General features: G+C 39.4%; 1 protein-coding gene across 7 annotated transcripts in view; it reads left to right on the top strand.

Moving 5' to 3' along the window:
- DLC1 (DLC1 Rho GTPase activating protein) overlaps positions 1-19,565 on the top strand; it is a 523,653-nt gene that overhangs the window by 318,351 nt on the left and 185,737 nt on the right. Inside the window, exon 1 of one of the 7 annotated variants that reach the window (XM_074383945.1) lies at positions 9,337-9,764. The exons of 4 other annotated variants lie outside the window; for them this stretch is intronic. In XM_074383945.1, coding sequence (XP_074240046.1) covers positions 9,626-9,764 — 139 coding nt within the window. In that variant the 5' untranslated portion in view covers positions 9,337-9,625. Of the gene's footprint in view, positions 1-9,336; positions 9,765-19,565 lie in introns of those variants that run through there. 2 more of the 7 variants (XM_074383944.1, XM_074383940.1) reach the window with 2 other exon arrangements.

Genomic DNA, 19,565 nt, shown 5'->3' with positions numbered 1-19,565 from the left:
TTATTGAGTTGACATGTTTTTATACTTTTACAATGAATAAATTGATACTACTAATAATTCAATATAAAATGACTCATGAAACCATTAAAATACATTTTATTATTGATACTCAAATTTATTATAAAATTTAATCTAATTAACACAGCATGGGTATGTATGTTCATACTCCAAGCCAGTGATTATTCCTTAAACAGCAATTTTTTCTCTGGTGATAGAAAAAATACCTTCTCTCCACCTCCTTATGAAGTCATGTACCTAATTTTCAAAGATTAAGGGTTCTGATGGTTTGCTTTGGTTAGATAATTTTTGTTGCTATCAAAGTTTGAACACTGAGCTTCTTTTCCCAATTCTATCACTTTTATATGTTCTGTGAAATGCTTATTCATAAATCTATCAATTTTTCTATTTGTTTCTATATTGCTTTTTGATTTGCAGAAGTGCTTTATTATAGATAATAACACTTCATTGCTTATGGTACAAATATTTATGGTACAAATATTTCCCCAGTTTATCGCTTTGCTTTTCATCATTGCCCCTAAAAATTATTTCATGTACCAAGTAGTTCACCCCATTCCATCTCACATTCACCCCATTCTCAGCCTCTGGCAAGCACTTAGCTGATCTCTGTCACTACAGCCTTGCCTTTTGTAGAATTATCTATAAGTGGAAAAAGGCATTTGTACAAACATATATTTTTATATATCTTTAGTAATTCCTAGGAATGGAATTCATTGGTAAGATACACTTAACTTTATGAGAAACTTTCAAACTTTCAAACTGTTTCCACATTGCTTAAACCTTTTTACATTCCCACCAGCAATGTGTAAGAATTTCAGTTGTTCCACCTTTTCTCCAACACTTAGTATGGTCAGTATTTTCAATTTTTTATGTAATGGTATCTCAGTGTGGCTTTAATTTGCATTTCCCTAAAGACTTATGAGGTTGGGCATCTTTTCATGTCCTTATTGGCCATTCATATATCTTCTTTTGTGAAGTATCAGTTCAAACCTTTTGCCCATTTGTTAAAATGTATTTGGAAGAAGAAGGTCAGAGAATTTCTACAAGTCTTAGTTTTACTCCTACTCTGGTCTGTATTCAATTTAGAGTTAATGTTTGTTTTAGGTGTGAGGTAAACCTCACAGGTGTTTTTTTTTGTTTGTTTGTTTTTTTGTTTTTTTTTTTTTGTTTGTTTTGTTTTGTTTTCCTTTTTTCATATGGTTATCCAACTGCCCCAGCGCCCCATTTGTTGATAACCTATTTCAGGTAGATTATCTTCCCTCCATTAGCTTACTTGAGCACCATTATAAAAAATACCAACTGACCATATAGTATGAATTTATTTCCTGAATCTTTGTTCTGTTCCATTAGTCTATGTTTCTATTGTTAAAACAATACCACCCTGTCTTGATTACTGTAGCTTTATAGTAAATCTTGGAATCAGGTAGTACAAATCTTTCAACAACACTCTTCATTTTCAAAATTGTTTTGGCTCCTTTAGGTCTTTTCTATTTCCATATAAATTAGCATCAGCTTGTCAGTTAAACAAACAGACAAACAAAACAACCTGCTGGAATTTTTATTGGTTTTGTGTTGAATCTCTAGTTTGAAAGAATTAACAACTTATCAATATTGTATTCAAATGCATAAATGATACGTCTCTATTTAGATTTTCTTCAATTTCTCTTAACAATATTTTGTAGTTTTCAGTGTACAATTTTTTGTACAAATATTTTATTGAATATATCTCTAAGTATTTCATATTTTTAATCATGCATGCTATTTTCTTGTTCTAACTATGAAATGTTCATTGCTAGTATATGAAAATACAATTGATTTTGTATATTAATCCTCAATCCTGTGATCTTGCTAAACTCACTCTTTACTTTTAGTTGATCTAACTAGAGATTAAGCAATTGTATTGATCTCTTCAAAGAACCAGGCTTTGTTCTTCTAAACTATTTGTTGGCTTTTTTATTTCAGTGCTTTCTGTTGTTATCTTTATTATTTTTTTCTTTCTTCTGCTATCAGGTCCAAAGCCATCTTTATTTTAGGACAAATTTAGCCCCACTACTGAGCCATGACACTTCGGGGATTCTATCCTAATGCCCCCTATATCATGAGATCTCTTCATACTCACTGGTTCGAACACAAACTAATGCCAGCCTTGTGTGACCTCCAGGAAGTGACTGCACTTCCATTGGACTGGAAGTGACTCCATTCCACTGATTTCCAGGGTTTCTTTCCTAGCCTTGGAGAGTTCCTTCTCATGCTGGTACCAATCTGTATTCAGCCAAAGGCTTGGGAAGACCCCTCTGCAGATCTCACTCTTTGTTCCGCTCCATCTTCTTTGATACTCTGCCCTGTGAACTCTAGCTGCCTGCATTCCCCTAAACTCTGACCTCTGTCACCTCAAGACTGCGAGGCCAGGCTGAGTGCCTCATATCTGTAATCCCAGTACTTTGGGAGGCTGAGGTAGGAGGATCACTTGAGCCCATGAGTTTGAGCAATATAGGGCAATATAGGGAGGCCCGATCTCTACAAAACATTAAAAAATTAGCTCGGCATAGTGGTGTGCACCTTTAGTCCTGGTTACTCAAGAGGCTGCAGTGGGAGGACTGCCTGAGGCCAGGATGCAGAAATTGCAGTGAGCAGGGATTGCACCACTGCACCCCAGCCTGGGCAACAAAGTGAGACAAAGTAAAGAAGAAAGAAAAAGAAAAAGAAAAGAAAAGAAAGAGAAGGAAGGAAGGAAGCAAGGAAGGAAGAAAGGAAGGAAGGAAGGAAGGAAGGAAGGAAGGAAGGAAGGAAGGAGGGAGGGAGGGAGGGAGGGAGGAGGGGAGGGAGGAAGGAGGGGGAGGGAAGGGAAGGGAAGAAAAGGAAGGACGGGGGAAAGAAAGGAAAGAAGGAAAGAAGAAAGAGAAAAGAAAGAAAGAAAGCTGTCAGATTATGTTTGGTTTTCCTCTCTTTACTCTGTGGTCCCATAATTGCCCATAGGCAGTGTTGGTATTGGAACAATGGTCAGGCTTATCAATTTTTTTTAAACCTTCTCTCAGAGATTACAGTACTGCACAAATTATTGTACATTTTCTGAAAAAAAAAAAGTTGTGTTTTGTTTTGTGTGTGTGTATGTGTGTGTATGTTTCAGTAGAATCCCTTCATACACAGAAGTCAACCTACAAATACCTTTTTACGGAAACTTTCAAGCTAGTTGATGTTGCAATGTTTTGAGTCTATCACAATATATAACATTTATTAATACTATGGTCAAAAAAGTATAATCAATAGGTTATATTAACATAGAGAAATATTTGGGTTTCTGTTTCGTCTGACTTTTAAATCATCCCTGGATTATATTCTTGAGTATATCAGGCATCCATTATCCAAAACTGTTTTTGATTTTATTGTTAGTGTAGGTATGTTATTTGAGACGGCTGATAATTTTTATAATCCAAAAGTAACATCTGTCATTCTTTATGGACATTTATGGCAATGAGTATATATGAAAGTAAAATACTATCTGAGTATTTGTTTTTTTCTCAGAAGGAAGTCTTCTCATTTAGAATCAACAGGGAATTCATATTTTTATTTCAATCTCAACAAAAAAGATACATAAAACAGCTAGTATGAATTGCAATAACCACAATTTAAAAGAATTTAAGTAATCATAATATACTTTAAATCTGAGTGAGCAGAGAAATTATAACTCTATGGTTTATGCTATAATGCTGGACTTCTTTACCAACACACTGTAATTTTACATGGTGAAAAATAAAAGATAGAAAAATGAAAGGGTAAAAGAAAGAATAAAAATAGGAATAAAATAAAATGAAGAAAAATGTAAAAGATATTATTTTCCCCCTAAGTTTTAACTGTATCTAAATTATTTTACTATTAGATATTCTGTTCTTGCTAAGATAATATAAGTTATAGATTTTTTACATTATTTTTGGTACACCATTATTGTTGATTTTTCTATAGAAATTGAAAATGTTTGACCTTCTGAAATTACAACAGAAAAGAAAATCTGAAATCATGACATAGAAAAAAAAAATCTTCTGAGAGCATCACTACATCCTCTTTCCTTTTTCCAATGTTTTATTTCCTCCCTCTCTGCTAAAAATTTTCATATCAAAAACTACATTTTCAACTACAGAAAATGGAAAAGAAATAATCAAGAGAGAATTAAACCCAAACAGCTCCAGGATGTTCTAAGCAACTTGAAAATAGCTTGCAGAAAGCATTAAAATGGCCAATTACATATACTAATAGTTACAATTCTGCTGAGGTTTTCTGAAGTAGAAAGAGACCATCTAGCTCAGGAGAGTTGTTTAAACTTTTCGGTCCATTGGGACAGGTCCCCAGTCTGTGTAATTCTGCTATCTTCCTCTCCCACTCTCAAATCTCAACCAGAATAAATGATCTAGTCAATACCCTCATTAGCAAATGAGAAAACAAAATGCCATCCCAAGATCACAAAGCTGGCAAGGGGCAGAATTGAAACTAAGTCCTCTTTTTCACAGGCAAGGTGACTTTTCGTAGCCCAGGTAGAGATCTTTGCTTCAGAAAGCATAGATAGTTACTGAGATTCAGCAGTCAAAAGGAAATAAGATATTGTTACATGAATCAAGAAGAAAAAGAAGTCCTTCTTTCTTCCCTAACATTCACTTCTTGTTTTATTGCAGCCTTTCCCCTTATAGATATATTCAACAGTATGCCCTCCAAGTTGATTTTATTTTGAAAGATAGTGTGATTTTGGTATGTATCAGAAGTTGTAGAACAAGTCTCTTTGATCGACTTTGATCAACAGTCCTCTCAGTAAAGCTTTCTGAGCATAGAACCCCAGTGTATATGTTTATTTATGTATAGTTATGTCTAAAAATCACAGTATGTATTTGCTTTGTACATAATCCAAAAATGGAAATATTTAAATAACCATATGCATAAATACACATATAGATTCCAAGACTTTCTTCCTGCCTTCCAAGAATAATTTTGTTTGCCCCAGGTCAGAAATGATCAATTTGAAAAAAAATCAACTGTAATCTGTTGGTCTATCAAACATCAATATACACCTAGTAATGCAAGCCACCTTGATTTGAGCCCTTTGGTCAAGAACATTTAACAGAGTTTATCACAAAGAAGATCCTCAACCAAATTCAGTGGGATCCTTAGTGTTACAAATGTAGAAGCAGATTAACAAGTAAAATTACCAGTTGCCAGAGCAAATGTACTAAAGATGATTATATTAACTAAACATTTCAAAACGAAAGTGGTCCTCCAGTTATCACAATAACCAGAAACCATTTAGACATCCTTCAGAGTTACAGAGGTTTCATTCTATGAATAATCCTTGTCATGGAATATTGATTGGATACCTACGCAGTGAAGAGTTACAGCATTTTAGGCAGACCTATTATGCTGGAGTAGGCACTGCCATTCACTAAGCCTGCTGTCCTGTTGCAGGGGCTGGATCACTCATAGGGCTTAACCAAATGGGGTTATACTCATTTTCTTTCTATGCCAAAGACCCAGATCCAGACATGGTGTTGACTCTTAACGAACTTTTCCTTTCCCAGACATGGTATTGACTGTTAATAAACTTTTCATTTCCCATCCTGATTTGCATTATTTTGAAAGGATCTTCCAGCAATTTAGGTAGTCCCAAGTGTTCTAATTGGTCCAAAGAAGGTTTAAATGAGTTTCATCAGCAACAGTGGCCATAACACCAAAGTGGATTTATGTTACACAGGCTTGGAAAAGAAGAGGTCCCTAGCATTAAAACAAAGAAGATGGAACCTAGAAACACTATGAAATTAAAAATTTTGTTTGCAATAAAATAAAATGTATACACCAGACTAAATTAAATTGGTAATGCATTACCAAAGCAGGATGATTTTCTTATATGGAAACTACTAGAACTTACTTAAACCAGAATCTCTAGCTTAGTATACAGACTAGAACCTCTGCTCTCCAGGGATCTGGAAGATTTTACACAGCTTCTCTGGTCAAACAGCCCCTCCTCCAAATGGCTGAAACTAATCCTTTATCACAGAAATAAGAAAGTGAAAACCTATCAAAGCATAATGTCGTTATTCTCATTTTTCTTATGATTCATAGTGGGATCTTGAAAAACCAATGAACTCCTCATATTGCCACTTGTTCTACCTACCAGGCTGAGAAAACACTAATTATTACAAACATTCTCACCTCTTAGTGTCACAGAAAACTGGGATAGTTTGAAATTTGTGGAAATACAACTTGAGGAATTATTGTATAAATGGTAGAATTCTAAACAGCACCTTTTCTGGGTGTAGCGTTTCTAGTGGCCTACAAAGAAAGTAAAATATAAGAATAATTTAAAATTAGTTATGTATTAGAATGATCTTTACATCATACCCATGAAATGTTGCTGAGATTCATCCATAGGGGTTGAAATACCCTCACAGTGAAATTTAGACTTAATGAGTTGTCAGAAATGAGAGACCAAGTTGCCAGCTCTATGTTGGCCTATGGTAAAATCTATAACTAAAGTTTGCCTTGCTCAAAAATACTCTGCCAATAAAATTTACATATATGCCATGAGGTTTCCTTCAAAAAAGATAAATGAAACATAAAAAACTCTTAGATAGGTTAGGTCTGATCATTCTACCTAACGCAACCTGCACTAGGAATAGGCAGGTGTTTCTAACACCTACTGAGATGAACTTCATTGAAGAACAGTGAGTACTGTCCTAGAAAGAGTGTGTTGCTAAGAGGAGGAGGGTTGTTTTATAACACTCTGGAGATTAAACCTGAGGGCTCTATTGTTAAACAGTATGTGTTGAACCAGACCTTGATTCTCTTGGCTCATTGTTTTTCAATGTCCATAGTGGGGATCACCTCAAACCCATTTGCAGACTCAGATTTCTGCCACCTCCTAGGTCCTGTTGGTTATTTCATGTGGCTAAGATTAAAGAGCATTGGCTCATAGCTGAGTATCAACTGAGCCTAGAAAACACTAATGGATCACTATCATTATCATTAAGACCAACCAAGTTGATTAGGAAGCTAATGAGTTTTGGACACAGACAGCTCCAGGTATGAATCCTGGATCTATCACTTACTATCTAACCTTTTTCAAATGTATTTTCTTTCTAAGCTTCAAGTTTCCTCATCTCTAAAAAAGTGATAGTAATACCTATACTTGCTAGTCTATATACTCTGGTGTATAGTCAATCTCTGATGACTTCCTAATCTATACACCACTCTAGGAGAGTTTATCATACATTATAGGGACTTAATGAATGCTTATTTCCCTTTACTGCTCCCCTCCCTTTCTGTGTTTAGGTATACAAAAGCTTCCTATCATTATAGTTAGCCACTTCGCATGACTCAAACAATCAACTGTTCTTATTCATGCTGGGAATGATTGTGTCCCTGACTTTATCAAAGATCTAGATTGGAAATTCAGGTGAGGTCAGTGCCTAATAGGAGTTAGAAATTCAGGCTGCATTTTGCTTTATCTTCCTATAACATTTTGCATAACACTTTGAACATGCTTCTACCTTGAAACATCACATTATTTTGGAAATATCTGTGGTCAATGTGATATTTCCTCCCCAAAGACAGAGTTTAGGTCTTATTCATCCTAATGTTCTTCATGCCTAAAACAGTATCTGGTGAAGGGCACTACCATGCCATGGGTACTTCGTGCCATTCCTCTGCAAAACAGGTCCAGATGACATGACTCAACATGCTTCAACGTGCCCAGACCTCTTTGAAGGATAAACACATACAAACTTTGGAGACATTGTTTTAGAATGGAACCAGGCATTAGGCCATCACATTTTCTGAAAATCTTTAATAGAGGATTTTCATTTGGAATTGGCTCTTGCAGGCATAGAGGTCTATATAGTTCAGCATTTAGCATGCATTCTCTTCTAAGGTATGCCAAGTCCAATGATAAGTACATTCTCAATGGGGGACACTCATGAGCTTTAACAGTTTAGGAACAATACAGTTTAGGACATATGGGTAACTAATAAGCATTAGTACTAACGTTATAATTCATGAGCACAATCTCACTATTTTCATAATCATCCTTAGTATAATTAAGTTGTCAAAGATATATGGTGAAAATGATGCATGTTGTAGAAATTAGAAGACTCAGGAGATGAGTGTGGGTTGAAAACGACTTTGTGTATAAAACTAATTATGGCAATAATTAGCATTTGCATGGCTTCTTGCAATTTACAAAGTGTTTTTACTGCATTATCTCATCTTGCAAAGGTTATGAACTGGCCCTTAGATGCTATCTTATGCCAATATTAAGCTTCCCTGCCAAACCTTGAACATTATAAGGTAAGATTTGGTAGACAGTAAGAAAAGAGGATTAATAATGCATTTAAAAGGCAAAAATTCTGCCAAATTTATTGGCATAGAAATAGATTTGGCATTTTAGAAACTAAGAAATCTACCTTGTAAAAGAAGAAGTCGGCTCATATTTTGATTTCACAGTGCTTGACGCTTTTTTTACATTTTGTGGGATGAGTCTTTGACACGCAATTGTAATGAGGAAGTTTACTTACTTGGAACTAGAAGATTCACAAAATTAGGGGATATTTGAATCTTTTAAAGGGGCAAAACCTAGAGTGACTTGATTAAACCACTGTAAGTAGAAGTATGGTTAGAGAGAAAGTGTGAAGAGCTGATCAATATTTTAAAATTCAGGGGTCCATTTCTTTATTTATTTATTTTAGAGACAGGGTCTTGCTCTGTCCCCCAGGCTGGAGTGCAGTGGGGTGATCACAGCTCACTGCAGCCTGGAACTCCTGGGCCTCCCAAGTAGCTGAGACCACAGGTGCATGTCACCACACCTGCCTAATTTTTTGTAGGGGTGGGGTCTTGTTTGTTGCCCAAGCTAGGATCAAACTCCTGGTCTCAAGTGATCCTCCAGCCTCAGCCTCTCAAGTTGCTGGGATTACAGGCCTCAGCCACAGTGCCTGGCCTCTCAGGTCACCATTTCTTAGAGAGAATCCAGAATGATCTGTAAAATGCTCCTTCCAGCCATATCTTCCTTCCCACAACCACAACTAAAGGTTGACCTTTCTGTCTCATCAACTGCCTACTCTAAAACCATGAGTGAGATAGAAAATGAGTTACTCAAATGCAACTGTTCTGGAGAATCAACCTTGAAAGTTAAAGACAAGGCCACCTGCCAGCCCCACCCTCCCACCTCCCCCGCTTGCTTGCCTCTGGGGCTGCGCTTCCTTTGAAAGCGCGAGGTCACCTGGGCTGCCCGTGAAGGGGAGACCTGCTATGTGACCGAGGAGCAGCCCGGCGCGGACCCAGGTGAGTCATTGGGTTACACAGGAAGCGAGACGCCTCCGGATAGCCGGGCTGCAGTTCGCGCGCCCCGCGAGGGTGTCGCCGGCGCAGGGTAAGCCTTTCCAGATGTGGCCGCCGCGCGCGCTTGGCTGTGGGCCAGGAGGCCGCCTGCAGTCGGCGCTTCCCAGGGCCGCAGCGCCAGCCGCAATGCCGGCCTCGTGAAGGCAGGCGACAGCCCGCGGCCGGGGAGGACAGCGCGGGGCGGAGGACGGAGGCTTGGTCCCGGCGCCCGGGCTGCGCTGAAGGCGTCTGCGGGTGGATGGGGGACCCCGAAGCCCACGTGATGGCGCGCCCCCTGCGAGCCCCTCTCCGGAGGTCCTTTAGCGATCACATCAGGGACTCCACGGCCAGAGCCCTGGATGTCATTTGGAAAAATACCAGAGACAGACGGCTGGCAGGTGAGAGGCGGAGGGGGATTGGGGACCGGGGGTGAGGGGTGTTAAAAAGAAAACAATTTACTGCGAAGACGCAGTGGTGAGCTTGGATCATTAATGATCTCATCAGCTGGATGAAGTTTCATGACTGTCATGGCAGTGTGTGCAGTCTCCCTTTCCCTAGTAATTAACGTTGATGGAGTGCTGAGATTTTTGTGTGTTTGTTTGTTTTGTGTCACGCCTCTCTGGTTACTGCTGTGATTATTTCTAGATAAGGAATTATGAGAGTTGTGGGGTTAACCTTGAAAAGAGAAGCAAGGTCCTTGTGAGTGTTAGGAAATCGGCGGTGATGAACCACTGCCGCAAAAGCCCTGAGCTCCGTGGGGCTGTCTGGGGTCAGCTTTGGAGCTGAAGCTGATCAGGTGTGAGGTGGCCTGGAGTGTGCGCAGGAGAGGAGCCTGGCAGGTCTGTGTGTCAGTGGAGTGATGGGCGCTGCCCAGTGAAAGCCTGCTGGCATTTCCTCTGGCAGCCTGGAGCTACTCTTGGTTCCAAGAGAGTGTCAGGTATGCCAGAGGCAGGCGTTTGAAATATAATAAAACATAAATACAGTGCTGCAATTCAAATGTTCTAGGGCTCATGTGACAGCAACCAAATGGCAGACTGTTTGCAGGGGTCCAGTGAGGAGATAGAAACTTCTGTCTGATTCTTATGTTGGGATAAAATAGTATCTCACCATGATATGAAAAAACTCTCCAAATTCGGGCAAGGTTTTGCAATAGCATTTATGGTGCCTTCTTGTTTGCTCTCTAAGTCTGTGTTCCCATGTCGTCTACATGGATAGGTCAAAGATTATGTTTTCTTAACCTTTTTGGTCAATCTGGTTGTTGTCCATATACTGAAGGAAGGTCTGAATAGTTAAAAATATTAGAAGTGGCCTTTAAGAGTCAATACAGCATTGTGTTCGTAATAAAAGGTCATTTGATTTTCACATAAGTGTCCTGTCATGACTTGAAGAGGGGAAATTTAAAGTGTGTGATTGTGATAAAGCAGATTGTGGAGATAACATGCTAGTTTCATACCATCATAGACTCTTAAGTTTGTTCTGAATGCACATGAAAATCTTTCTCTTTGTTACACTGAACAGTATTCCCCAGGACTGATGGAAAAAGTAAACAATGTCAAGTCTAACCAGCAGGTAGAGAAGGGAGCAAGATATTTTATATTTAACCATTTTATTATTGCTTTAGAAGAAAATGTGGCATCCTAAAGAAATATAACTTTCCAATATGTTTTTATTCAATTATTTAAGGTGTATTATCTCATTTGCAATTAGCCAGGAGAAGAGAGAGATTTGAGAGTAAAATATTCACAACTATAATTGGTTGGCAATTTAAAAGAAAAGATAGTTTCTTTGTAGTTGTCTTTAATAAGCAATGCTGCCAATGAAAAGATTCTAGAAATAATTTCTTAGTAAAGATACTGCAAAAATAACCTTTTGTGGCTTAATGTTTTAATTTGAAAGTAAGACTAACTCAAATATTATGAGATTTCTTCTTACATTTTCATAAATAAATAGCTTTTGACAGTGGATGAGAATAACATCCTCTAAGAATAAGAATATTATTCCTGGAAAGTTGTTCTCTTTCTTCTCATTTGTCTGTAATATATTCATACTATATTTGGAGTCAAAACTTAACAGCAAGTGGAAATTAACAAAAACACTTAGAGATGGCTCATGCCTATAATCCCAGTACTTTGGGAGGCCAAGGCGGTTGGATCACGAGGTCAAGAGATCAAGACCATCCTGGTCAACATGGTGAAACCCCGTCTCTACTAAAAATACAAAAACTAGCTGGACGTGGCGGTGCACACCTGTAGTCACAGCTTCTTGGGAGGCTGAAGCAGAAGAATTGCTTGAACCCAGGAGGCGGGGGTTGCAGTGAGCCGAGATTGCACCATTGCACTCCAGCCTGGGTAACAAGAGCAAAACTCCATCTCAAAACAAAAACAAAAACAAAAAAAAAAAAAACAAAACAACAACAACAAAAAACAGAGTAAAATGGTTACTTTTTATGCATGATGAAAAATCAAATGTTTAATTCACAGCTCTAGCAGCAAATAGGAATTTTACTGCTCTAGGTCCACTGAGGGAAAGAATTCTTTATGTTGCCCAGGTTTTCTTTTCTTTCTTTTTTTCTTTCTTTTTTAGACAGACTCTCGCTCTGTTGCCCAGGCTGGCACGCAATGGTGCAATCTCGGCTTACTGCGACCTCTGCCTTCTGGGTTCAAGAGGTTCTTCTGCCTCAACCTCCTGAGTAGCCAGAACTACAGGCGCATGTCACTATGCCTGGCTAACTTTTTTGTATTTTTAGTAGAGATGGCATTTCACCAGACTGCCCAGGCTGGTCTCAAACTCCTGACCTTGTGATCCACCCACCTCAGCCTTCCAAAGTGCTGGGATTACAGGCATGAGTCACTGCGCCCAGCCAATGTTGCCCAGGTTTTCTAAGAGCAGTGTGGACATCGAAGTGATTCACACAACAGAAAATCCAGATACAATACCTGAAAAGAAAAATACTTTGGCTATGACAACTGATTTTTGGGAACCTGGATACTTTTGGTGTCCTCACTCTTGGCTTATGGCTGGAAGCTCAATTAGTCAAATGGAGATCGACTTGGAGCACAGCCAAACCTCAAGAGCACTTGCTTCCATCCCTTCTCCTCGAGCTTCTCCCCTGCACTCAACTCTTCCACTGACCAAAAGTTAAATAATGGCTGCTAACAATCCACAAAAAGTCACCTCTCAAAACACCAGAAAAAATCTTTATTATATGTCATACCACTTTGCCTTCATGTACAGAATGGAGGGCAGTAGAAAGTCCAAACCCTCTTCTTTATGTTGTGAAATTAATTAGATAACAGGTAAAAAGTGTTTTTGAAGTTTTTGGAAGAAAATACTTAACAGTGCCTAGAATGCTATTTCTGTGATGATTATTGCCTTCCTGACTTTCATCAGGTTTCTCAAAAACTAATCTGAGATTTTAGTTTCTTTCACCTAGCCGAAGGTTTTAGTCATGGGACACATTTTAAGTTTCCTTGTTAGGTATTCTCTCTCTCTCCACCCCCTACTTTCCCCTTAGACACACAACACACACACACACACACACACACACACACACACACACACACACACACACACACTTCTGTTATCCCAGATGATGTCATGTACAAAATCCATCATTTACATCTCCTTGTCTTAAACTTCCTTCTACATAAAACAGGGAGCCTGTCTGTTATTTTTAAGCATCTGCAGCCTTTCATAAACAATATACAGAATTGTCACTAGGAAAAGACCTTCAGGTTATGAGGAAGGACAGAACAGACTGTCTTACTTGCATCCCCCTTTATATATGATCCACTTTTTCTGCCCAATTACATCCCACAGGGATTTCTCTTACTCCTATCCTCTCTAAGACCATTATTCCCAACCCCAAGATACTCTGTCTTGTTTCCTAAAAGTGAAGGATGGTATTGAGTTTTCAGTGCATTCAAACTTTTAGGATGATGGTGGTTGATGGATGGGGAGGCCAGCTTTTTGCTGGATGAAGTGTGCTGCCCTCTTAAAGCTCCTCTTTGCTCTCACTCCCTCCCCTCTGATTCATGGACATCTTGTCAGCAGGGTACATTACATTCCTGAAGGGCAGTTGCCTCTTAATCCTTTCATAGAGGACCCTGTAGCTTGCTTTTGTGCCCGCAGAGCTCTGTATCATTCTTGTGAACCCTATGGATCACTTCTCAGAGTAATCTTTTTAAATGCATAAACAAAATATATAGAATTATAGAGGAAACCAATTATAGTGAAATAATCGTTTTCAAAGTATTCAAAACATAAAAGAATGATATACTAGTATATCGTGAATGAATTATATAAAAGGATAATGCATTTAAAATATGGAGAAGTAAGTATAAGTTAAAAGCTTTTTTTTTTTTTTTTTTTTTTTTTTGAGATGGAGTCTTGCCCTGTTGCCTAGGCTGGAGTGCAGTGATGTGATCTTGGCTCACTGCAACCTCTACCTCCCAGGTTCAAGTGATTATTCTCTTGCAGCCTCCCAAGTAGCTGGGATTATAGGCACATACCACCACGCCCCGCTAATTTTTGTATTTTTAGTAGAGACAGGATTTCACCATGTTGGCCAGGCTGGTCTCAAACTCCTGACCTCATGATTTGCCAGCCTCAACCTCCCAAAGTGCTGGGATTACAGGCGTGAGCCACCATGCCTGGCCATTAAAGCTATTTTTTAAGGTATGATATACACACTGTCATTATTTAGCTCAACTAAGAACGTTAAGCTGCGCACCTCCTTGTCACTCACCATTATATATAGGAATCCTGGGAGGCAATGTTCACATTGTGAACCTACAATTTGTGAACCTACAATTTGACTGTTTGGTGGCAGAATGACCACAAGGCACAGGTTCACTCAGTAGTCGGCCAGTGAGGTCACGTGAACACCTGTGGGCAGAAAGATGCCAATCATGTGCAATCTAGAGTAGGTCTAATAATGATCATAACTGTGGAGTAGGGATGAAGGTAAGTGACATTCTACTATATGACAACTGTAAAGTGATATGCAAATGTCCAATTTCTATTGGTGACAAAGTCACAGGGACAGCTAAGACCATTTCAGGGAGGCAGGATAATTTGCCAATGTTTATATTTGGAGGAAATGCTCAATTTCAGTTAGAACTTAGTGAACATGAAAACAGTGTTTCCTCATCCAAGTTCATAGACCCCTATGTCTCTGTTTAATACTTGCTGTGGCTTTTAAATACCTGTAGTCAAAAATTCTCAAACTGAGATACTAGACTCCCTTATATGAGCTTGCTGAAATTCCTTGATGTATGTTTGACAAAGCTCCACAAACAAGTTGGACTGACGGACTGATAAGACTGCCTCTAAGAAAAAAATTAAAGAAATTAAAATTGAGGCTAGAAAGAGAGAGCCTGAATGTCAGGCAAAGCTCAAACTACACAGCACAGTAACTACTTTCTTCAGTTTAGACAGTGCAATGAGCGGCCGGGCACAGTGACCCATGCCTGTAATCTCAGAACTTTGGGAGGCCAAGGCGGGCGGATCACCAGGTCAGGAGTTCAAGACCAGCCTGACCAACATGGTGAAACCCCATCTCTACTAAAAATACAAAAATTAGCTGGGTGTATTGGTGGGCACCTGTAATCCCAGCTAGTCGGGAGGCTGAGGTAGGAGAATGGCTTGAACTCAGGAGGTGGAGGTTGCCGTGGGCCAAGATCATGCCATTGCACTCCAGCCTGGGCAACCATCTCAAAAAAAAAAAAGAAAGAAAAAGAAAAAGAAAAAGAAAAAAAGATAGTGCAATGAACAAGTAAGCTGAAAGAAATTAAATACCAGTCTGCCAGTCTTTTTTTTTTTTTTTTTTTTTTTTTTTTTTTAGACAGTATCTCACTCTGTCACCCAGGCTGGAGTGCAGTGGCATGACTTCGGGTCACTGCAACCTCCACTTTCCTGGTTCAAGTGATTCTCCTGCCTACTATGCCTCCCAAGTAGCTGGGATTGCAGGCACCCACCACCACGCCAGGTTAATTTTTATATTTTTAGTAGATATGGGGTTTCACCATGTTGGCCATGCTGGTCTTGAACTCCTGACCTCAAAGGATCCACCCACCTCAGCCTCACAAACTGTTGAGATTACAAGCATAAGCCACCACTAAGAACTACTAAACAGTATAAATGACACTGACTTTTTTTTTTTAAAAGGATTTCTTCTCTCAATTAGAGAAACGTGGACATATAAGGGAAAAAGTCTGAATGCCTCCAGTGGAAATATGTGATATGACATTATTTCCATAGCTAAACATTTAAGAGGCTGTGCATAGTGGCTCATGCCTGTAATCCCAACACTTTGGGAGCCTCAGCAGGAGGACTGCTTGGGGCCAGGAATTCAAGACCAGACTGGGTAACAGAGCAAAACCTTGTCTCTACAAAAAATTTAAAAATTTAACCAGGCACGGTGGTGCCCACCTGTAGTCCTAGGAGCTGAGTCAGGAGTATCACTTGAGCCTAAGAGTTCAAAGTTACAGCGAGCTATGATCATGCCACTGCACTCCAGCTTGAGTGACACAGCAAGACCTCATCTTCGAAAACAAAAATATTTAAGAGAAAAAAGAAAAAGCTTAATTGCCTAGGAAGAGGGCAAGAAATTTATGCAAATCTCAATCTAAGTGAGAGTCAATAGACATAAAATAATTTCTTAAAGTAACTACATTAGGTTGAAATCCCCTGGGGTATTTTGCGAAGTGTTCAGGATCATATATATGTCTTTTGCGAAACAGATTTTTACATTGCAGCTTATCAGTCCTCCAATTCACTAGCAAAACGTTTGCTGAACGCACTCTGTGGTACACTGGCTCTCAATTCAGTGGGGCATCAGGAATTCTGGCCCTCTTCCAAGGAAGGGCAACCGCAAACATTGACTCCTGTGAACTGTTTTCTGCTCATTTGGTTCACAGTGAAAAGCAAGTAAGGGCATATGTAATGCCTTTTAATCATGAGTGATGTAGGCCTCAAAATATGCAGCCTCCTCTAGTAAACAAAGACTTCCCCAATCATAGGCAACACCAGAGGAGATTTTAAAGACAGACAACCATTAGGGAGCTTCATGAGATACTGTGATGTGGGCACGTATCTAGATTAAGTTAAATGATACTATTTCGATAAAAAGAGGAGCAAGTATATGTCAAGGGTGGCTTTGATGAGAGAAAGTATTATATTGTGGCAGAGAGCTGGCTGCAACATCAGGCTGCCAGGAGTTGAGTCCTGGCTCTTGCGCTGGGAAACCTTAGGCACATCAGTGTTCCCTGCCAATAGGAAGAGAATGGCAACAGTACCTATGTTATGAAATGGCTTTTAAGGATTAAATGAGCTACTCTGCAAAGTGCTTAGGAGAGTCATTGACATATAGTGAGCATTCCATCAGTTTTAATTGTTACAACTGCACTTCTCTGCCTTGATACCCACTTTCTGAGGGCCTTCACCAATGTTACCATGACACCTCTATAATTGGCTTGAGGCTTTTGGGCATAAGTGGTTCAACCAGTCCAAAAGAAAAGAAAAGAAAAGGTAAAATGTCAATGGCAAATGGAATAGATTTCTGTATCTCTGGAGAGAAACAAAGAAGGATATACTGGAGGTGATTCTTGTGCAGATCTTTGTGGACTCCAAAAGGAAATGACTGGAGAATAACCGTTTCTGCACATTGATGAGGGAATCAGTTCTTACAGATGAGCTTGTCAAGCTAGACACACAATATCTGAAAGTTTTCCTAAGCACGTTGGGACCTGCTTTGAAAATTGCTGTATAGATGGAGCCAAACATGGAAAAGAGCAGCAGCACCAACAGGCCTGGGCTTTCAAGCACGTGGCTCAGCTCTGGTATGGGAAAAAGTATGCTAAATGTCAAGGCTGCCACTTGAAAGGGATGTTTCGCACACCTCCCTTTCTGCAACAAGACTTCTGTGACTTTCTTTATTTAAAGTAGTATGCATGCACGGTCTGCAAATTTTGCCAAAGGCCATTGTAATTGCAATACCTAGATATGTCCAAAACCAAAGGCCTGGTAGGAAGGGCATATTAATTGGTCATATGCCTACTTAAGAATCTGAGGCTATCTCATAAAGCAAAGACTGGATTTAAAAGGGCATGCCTCTGGAATTTCCCTATTCCAAAGAAATTATTTAGGTATAGATGCAAGTTAAACTTGAATGCTTTTTAATTTTTTTTTTTTTTTTTTTTTTGAGGAGTCTCACTCTGTCACCAAGACTGTAGTACAATGGTGTGATCTTGGGTCACTGCAACCTCCACCTCCCGTGTTCAAGTGATTCTCCTGCCTCAGCCTCCTGACTAGCTGGGATTTCAGGTGCCTGCCACCATGCCCACCTAATTTTTGTATTTTTAGTAGAGACAAGGTTTCACCATCTTGGCCAGGCTGGTCTTAAACTCCTAACCCTGTGATCCACCCGCCTTGGCCTCCGCAAGTGCTGGGATTACAGGCTTGAGCCACTGCACCCAGATGTTTTTTAATTTCTTATTCTAATTACTTGCTTTTAATAATAATAATAATAATAATAATAATAATAATAGTATGTCATTCTTTTTTTTTTTTTTTTTAAGACAGAGTCTCGCTTTGTTTCCCAGGGTGGGGTGGAGTGGTATCATCATAGCTCACTGCAACCTTGAACTCCTGGGCTCAGCAGTCCTTCTGCCTCAGCCTCCCTAGCAGCTAAAACTATAGGGTCATGGCTAATTTTTCTTTTTATTTTTGTAGAGGTAGTCTTACTCTTTCACCCAGGCTGGTCTCAAACTGCTGGCGGAAGTGATCCTCCCACCTGGGATTATAGGCATAAGCCACTGTGCCTAGCCTGTCACTCTTGAAGAAAGAGAAAGTGCCATTCAGATGACATGGTCTGGAGTTGCCTGTGTGTGATGATGATGGATTTGCATTGATCACTCTGTGCTCTTCACTATTGCTCATGGACAACCACAGATATATTTGAAGCTATAGTTAGTGATGAAGACCGAGCCATGTAAAAGAACAAAGTCATTCGTCCCAATAATCATCAAACTCATGACTATAGTACTGCTTTTGCTCTTAGGCACAGCCAAAGACAAGGCGTGTGCTATTTTTTTTTTTTTTTTTTTTTTTTTTTTTTTTTTGAGACAGAGTTTTGCTCTTGTTACCCAGGTTGGAGTGCAGTGGCACAATCTCAGCTTACTTACTGCATCCTCCACCTCCCATGTTCAAGCGATTCTCCTGCCTCAGCCTCCCAAGTAACTGAGATTACAGGGACATGCCACCACACCTGGCTAATTTTTGTATTTTTTAAGTAGAGTTGGGGTTTCACTATATTGGCCAGGCTGATCTCAAACTCCTGACCTCATTCGTGATACACCTGCCTCTGCCTCCCAAAGTGCTAGAATTACAGACGTGAGCCACCGTGCCCTGCCAAGGCATGTGTCTTCTTAGAATATGAATGAAATGTGGAACCCAGCAGTAGGTGGCTGCCGTCCTTTGACATGCTCTTGATGAGTGTCTACTAAGTGCCAGAACCTGTGTTGAGAGCTGTAGAAGCATTTTCTCATTTAATCTTCAAAATAATTTGGAGAAATAGATACTATTTGAGTCCCTCTTAAGTTAAAACATTTTTTGCTAATACCTTAAAATTCCATTAGTAAATGTCCATGGAGAAAGATAGAAAACTTCCAAACCTGTCAATCATAAATTAATCCCACAAGGATTTATTGAGCATCTTTTGTATGTAGAACACTGTGCTAGACATTGAATGACAAACACAACAGATACAACCGTTACACACTGGCCACAAGTATGACCTGTTGGTACTACCTTGGAACTCCAGGGAACATGAGCTTTTTATTAAGCAATAATTATATGGTATCTCTCGGTCACTAAGAGGCATCTGAGACTCATCACTGAGTTAAATCAGTGATTCTCAGCTTGCAAGAGGGTAGTAACAGAAAGGATCATAGGTAGGTTTTACAAATATATTCAATCAACATATTGTATTAATAGCACATATGCTGCACCTTGCAAAATGCTGAAGATAAAGAAAGGAAGCACAGATGAGAGGGGTCAAACATAAGTACAAAGGCTGAAAACCACAGGTTTAAACTTACCTGAAGATGCTTGTGGGCCCCATTTCTCTCATGGAGCTAAGAGTATCCTATATACATACATAAAGAAGTCAGAATTTCTGGATGCTCCAGTAGAGCCAA

Source organism: Saimiri boliviensis, chromosome 13 (genome assembly GCF_048565385.1).
Source record: "Saimiri boliviensis isolate mSaiBol1 chromosome 13, mSaiBol1.pri, whole genome shotgun sequence".
Taxonomy (NCBI): Eukaryota; Metazoa; Chordata; class Mammalia; order Primates; family Cebidae; genus Saimiri; species Saimiri boliviensis.
Note: the sequence above shows the minus strand (reverse complement) of the source record. Positions and strands in the feature narration are given on the sequence as shown.